At 50.8% G+C, this 6,000-nt stretch overlaps 1 protein-coding gene across 1 annotated transcript in view; it reads right to left on the bottom strand.

Moving 5' to 3' along the window:
- The window catches only part of FSCN1 (fascin actin-bundling protein 1), a 44,623-nt gene extending 38,907 nt beyond the window's left edge, over nt 1-5,716 (bottom strand). The window contains exon 1 of the mRNA XM_044657414.1: nt 4,882-5,716. Coding sequence (XP_044513349.1) covers nt 4,882-5,716 — 835 coding nt within the window. The remainder of the gene's footprint in view (nt 1-4,881) is intronic.
- Between the last annotated feature and the right edge of the window lie 284 nt (nt 5,717-6,000).

Consider the following 6,000-nt stretch of genomic DNA (forward strand, 5'->3'; position numbering starts at 1 on the left):
CATCATATTCTCTTCCCCTCCATGAAAGGTCCCTGGAAGTCTCTGGTCTCCCAAAGAACCAGGAAGTAAAAGTGGGTAAGATGTCCCTCTGGTCCAACAAAATCATGGCTAGAACCCAACTCTAAGAGAAGGGGAAGGCACTAGCCAGGTCACAGGAGTCAGAAGGGACCCAGTTGAGCACCTGGCTCAATTTTATTTGAGTAATCCATCCAAGGCATGCAGAGCCTTGATGGCAGAACCAGGAATCTGTTACCAGGCTCCTAGCTCCAATGCTCATTGTTTTACTGCCTTCTCCTTCTCTTTCTATTTTTGTTAATAAGTATTGAATGAGGGGCAGCTAGGTGGCTCAGTGGATAGTGCTCTAGGTCCAGAGACAGGAGGTCCTGGGTCCAAATCTAGCCTCAGATGCTTCCTGGCTGTGTTTGTGTGACCCTGGGCAAGTCACTTGGCCGTAATTGCCTAGCCCTTACCTCTCTTCTGCCTTGGAACCAATACACAGTATTGATTCTAAGACAGAAGGTAAGGATTTAAAAAAAGTTTGACTGCAAAAAGACTCACAGGGTCATAGATCTAAAGTAGAAGGCCTCCTAGTCCTGCCCCTTCAATTTTAAAGAGGAGGACCCTGAAGCCCAGGGAATCCAGGATTCGGGAGTCAGGAGGACCTGTATTCAAATCCTGCCTCAGACCCTTACTTAATTTTGTGGTGCTGGGCAAGTCCCTCAGCTTCCTCATCTGTATAAAAATAGCTTGAATTTATGATTCCAGAGAACTGATGATGATCCATGCTATTCATCCCCTTGACAGAGGTGAGAGACTCAGGGTACAGGATAAGACATATTTTTTGGATGTAGCCAATGTGTTTTACTCAATGTTGCACATTTGTTGTAATAGTTTTCTTTCTTTTCTCAGTGACTAGGGACAGAAAAAGAAATACTTGTTAACATTTGGGCTAGATTTATAGGAAGAATAGGTGGAGAGATCACTTCAGGTGCACAGAATGTGAACTAAGATGAGAAGGGAGGGAGAGCACAGATGGGAATTCCAATTCGGCTGTAGCACAAACCAATTGGGGAGTTTGATGTTAGTCAGACTGACTCTTAGAGAACATCACTGTCCATGGGGTTCTTGACAAGGATGCTATGAGTGCTTTGCCATTTCCTTCTTCAGGGGATCCAGTGGATCCTTTTGTTATCAGATGTTAAATGATTTGCCCAGAGTCACACAGTTAGGATGACTCTGGGCCCAGCACTCTATTCCCATAAGCCACCTAGATTGTTTCATAGACATAGATTATGTGACTTGTCTAAGATCACCCAGCTAGGAAGTGTCTGAGGCTAGATTTGAATTCAGGTCTTCCTGACTGCAGGCCCAGTGTAGTTGCTTCTGTTGAAAAATTAAATCATTTTTATTAACTGAAGGGGTTGGGTTCAATAGCTTTTTTTTTTTTAATTTAAAAAAAAAATTTTTTTAACCCTTACCTTCCGTCTTGGAGTCAATACTGTGAATTGGCTCCGAGGCAGAAGAGTGGTAAGGGTGGGCAATGGGGGTCAAGTGACTTGCCCAGGGTCACACAGCTGGGGAAAGTGTCTGAGTCCAGATTTAAACCTAGGACCTCCCGTCTCTAGGCCTGACTCTCAATCCATTGAGCTACCCAGCTACCCCCTCAACAGCTTTTAGCTCTAAATCTATGGTTCTCTAAGTACTGAATCACCCCAGGTCCCAGAGATAGTATTTGAACCCAGGTCCTCTGATTTTAGATTTTGTTCAAATGTACCCAGGTAAGAGAACTGGATGTTGGGAAAAACAGGACCCTCCTGTCTTTTCAAGTTGGTGGGCTTCGTGGGAGAAGGTGGCAGCCAATCCTGCTTCCTCTGGGCAGAAGTCTATTATGGGATTTGAGGAGCCTGCTCATCTGGTTTAAGTACAGGCTAAAAAGGAAAAAAAAAGGAGAAGGGGGGGAGGAGGGAAAGATCAGAAGGAAAGATGAAAGGGGAAGAAGCTTCAGGGTTGAGCCTGCCTCTTTGGGGGTGCTGCAATTTGACTCAAGCAGGAGGTCATCTCCAGGGACTCTGTCTCCCTCTTATCAGTCAAGGAGGACAAGACCTCCCTTACTCAGCTGCCTGGGTAAAGAGTTTATCTTAGAAACTGGAACTCCGCAGGGGCGTTCACCATTGTCCAGAAACCAGATCCATCTGTTGTACTGATGAGGAAAGGAGATGGTAGGATTAGAGAAACCCAGCAAAGCCACTGGAAAACAAAAGGTTAAAAAAAAAATTTTTTTTTTCTCTTAAACTTAGAAAAGTCTCCGGAGCAATTCCACAACTGCTTTAGTGAATGCTGCTCCTGGCCAGGATTAGCTGAACGGAAACAGCTTTCCTAGCTGAAATGTGCTTAAGACAAGAGATCATATTGCAGCTAATTGGACGGCTGTTGCCTCCTTCAAGAGCCCCCAGAGTCACAATTCGGTTTTTGGTTTGGGGCTGGCAATTTCATTGGCACCAAAGAGCTTTCAGAAATTAAGGAGGTGGAGTAGGAACCCCACCCACCTCTAAACCCAGGGTCTATTTGAGGCCTCTAACCATTTATCTTCTCCCAGTTTAATCAGACCTTTGGCATGAAAAGGGATCTAAAGGGGTGGCTCTGAGACTCCTGAACAGTTAGAATCACACAATAGAGATCTGGGGAGCCTGCCTAGTTAATCCTGAATTCTACTTCAGATCATCCCCCCACCCCCCCTTTCCCTTTGAGAGCAAACATTTTTTTTTTCCAAGTGTGGAGGATAGGAAAGGGAGGTAAGAGCTGTAGGGTCCCTTCCTACCATAAGTAAAAGATCCTTCATCCTGTTGGAGATGTTCCCAGCCAAAAAACTGCTGCTCAAGCCTTACATTTAAATCTGCAGGACACACCCTAAAGCCAAGTCATAATTATTCATTCCTCCTTGAGGCAGTAGCCTACCATCCTACCTCTTCCCAGAAACGGAGAGAGGGGAAGTGGCAGTATTTAAGGTCCCCATTGAAAGAAAGGAAAAAAAACAAAAAACCTGACCTTTACACTCAAACAAGACTCCCTCCCTCTCCTTCCCTTCTACACATCTGGTTTTCTCATCTGCAATGTGACTGTCATCAACGGTGACAAAGCTAAATGAAGGGAACTGCAGCTCAGGCAACCCCTCTCCTCAAATCCTCCAGGCCCCATAATCCTGCTCTCCTTTCTCCCACCCACCTCACAAAGAAGACATGGCCTTAATACCCAGCAGATATCAACATGTTCATGGTTTGGATTCTGAGGGGTATGTAGGTAGGGGGGGAATTTGAGGGGGTTAGGAAAGGGCACATGCTGCAGTGCAAAGACATTTCTTCCACCAGCTTTTTGAATTCAGGAGAGTTGCTGGGTTTGGGGGTAAATTTAATGTTCTTGCTTTTTTTTTTTTTTAAACTCCCAACTACCTGAATCCTCCTCCCTTCCTTTAATCAATTGTCAAAATTCCTCTCTTCTTCCATAGGTTTAAGTGGCTAAGCAAAGCAGAAGCTGTCTCATCCCAACCAACCCAGAATCACCTCCTCACCTCCAATGTCAATGCTGAGGATAACAGGGGTCCCCCATTTCAAAGAAAGGGGGAACAGGGTGGCATGGAAAAGGGCAGGGCAGACAGAAGGCCCAACTTCAAGAGATACTAAAAAAAAAGGGCATAAAGTGAGAGCCAGGTTACAAGATCCACTACAAAAGATTGGAGGAAGGAAATACTGGCCATCAAAAGAAAGGAAGCCTGCTGCATGAACTGTAGGCAATTCCCACACCATCCACCAGTCAGAAGGATCAGGAAGGAGCCTGGCCTTCCTATTGAGCTGATGTGGCATCAGCACATTCTCTTTAGGGGGAAAATGTTTAGGCAGTTGTTACTTAAAAGTTTGGAGAGTTAAATAAAGAGTTTTGTAGCTAGCAAGAGCTCAGTAGAGTCCCCTGGGCAAGTGTTAAAGGTGGAATAGATGCCTCTTCACCTCCCAAGTTAGGGTAAAAGAAAAAGAAAAATTATAAGGGGAGGGGGGAGGGGCAACAACCAGGATGACAAAGAATGACTGAGGAGGAGCCGCCCCCACCCCGCGAGGGAGCCGAGTTTAGATCTAAGTGAAGCACAGGACTTCAGGAAGCATCACTGCTTATTCCACTCCCTCCTCTACCCCCAATAGGGAAGTTAGGGTAAAGGAAGAGAGTTAGCATCCTCCCTGGTACCAGGGATTGGGAGAGGTGGGGAGTACTTGGGTGGCCCTTTCTACCTTTCCCAGGGAAGGGGAATTGTTCTGGGCTTCCAAGGCTGCCCTAGGGGTTTCCCTTTGAATCCCTCAGAAGAATTAGGGTTCCTCGGGGTAGGAAAGGAAAAAAAAAGGCAGAAAACCGTCCCAAGACAGCAAAGCTGCCCCCAACCCACCCCCACCCCCGGGGGCCTTGGGGTTTCGACTTTTGCTCCCTTCGCTCTCTATATAGACAACAGACCCACCCATTCAGTAGAAACCTCCCCCTCCTCCAAAAAGGGGCAGTAAAAGGAAGGGAAGGAGGGAGTGGGGCTGAGGCTCCAGTCGCCCTTGCCCTTCCCCTCCAAGCCCATTTGGGCAACTCACATGGGAAGCACCATTTCCCCCCACACCCCCGAGTAGAGATGAAAGAGGGTGTGGGGTGGGGTGGAGGGGGGGCGGGAGAAAAGATGGGGAATAGTCTGGGAGGAGGCTGCAGAAAGAAAAGTCCGGAAGGCTGGGGCCAAGCTGCAAGCTTTAAAGAAGAAAGGGCGGGAGTCAAGGGGAGTGGCCAGGCCGAGGCAGGGCTGTGAGCAGGAGAGGAATGGGGGGGGGGGGGTCGTAGGAGGGGAGGGACTCGAAGGACCCTTACCCTGCCGGGTGGATACGTTCCTCTGGTTGCCCGCCTGCAGCACTACCTGGGGACAACTCTGTTCCAGGACGAAGAGCTCGTCCTTGCCCACCTTGGTGCTCTTGCCTGCCTTGAGAGTGCCGCTGGGACCCGACGGCGCCAGGTAGCGGCCCTCGCAGTCCCGGAAGGCCACCTTGCCAGACCTGAACTCCAGGGTGTAGCCGGTGCCCGGTTCGGGCCTCTCCACCAGGCGCCCGTCGTTGCGCAGGAAGCGGTGGTCGGCAGTCTGCACACTGTAGCGCTGGTCCTGGAAGACCAGGGTGATGAGCGAGTCCACGCCCCAGGGCACGTCGCGGTCCACCGCGATCTCGTCCTGGCGGGCGCTCAGGTGCGCGTAGCGCTTGCGGGTCAGGCTGTAGATGTTCACCTGTGGGTGCATGGCGATATGGACACTCCACTTCTCCGCGGGCGAGATGGTCTGAGCGAAGCACGACAGCCGGTCCTCAGTGCCCCCGAAGTAGCGCTTGTGCGGCTCGGACTGCAGCGACCAGCGGCCGTCGTCGTGGGCCACGATCAAGAAGCGGCAGTCGGCGCCGGGGGTCTCGCTGTCGCAGCTCACATTGCCATCCTTGTCGGCCGCCAGGTAGCGGCCCAGGTGGCTTTTGAGGCACACGGCGTGGCCCCCGCCGCTCGCCTCGTCGGCCGGCTGCTCCAGCGTCCAGATCTGCTTCTTCTTCAAGCTGGTGGCCGAAGCGTTCACCTTGAACCCGAAGGCCTCCGCCGTCAGGTACTTGTTGCCGCAGTTGATCAGCCCAAACTGGATCTGCACGGACTCCGACGTGCCGTTGGCCGTCATGCTGGCTCTGGGTCTGGGGACGATGCTGCGGGCTGTGGAGAACTAGGGAGAGCGAGCTAGCGACTGGGGTAGGAGACCTGGGCGCTGGCGAGACGAGTCGCAATGGGAGGGTGGCTCGAACTCTTCCAGTGGCCCCTGGCTGCTGCCTCGCTCCTGTCTTCTTGTCCCCTCCTCCCGCCTGCCTGCGCCTTGCCTGGCTTTGCCTTGCCCCACCAGCTCAGCCCGCTCCTTTGTTCCCAGTAACGTGCTCCCGCTCCCACCGCTCCACAAAGCCTGTCTCTCAC

This window comes from Gracilinanus agilis, chromosome 1, assembly GCF_016433145.1.
Source record: "Gracilinanus agilis isolate LMUSP501 chromosome 1, AgileGrace, whole genome shotgun sequence".
Taxonomy (NCBI): domain Eukaryota; kingdom Metazoa; phylum Chordata; class Mammalia; order Didelphimorphia; family Didelphidae; genus Gracilinanus; species Gracilinanus agilis.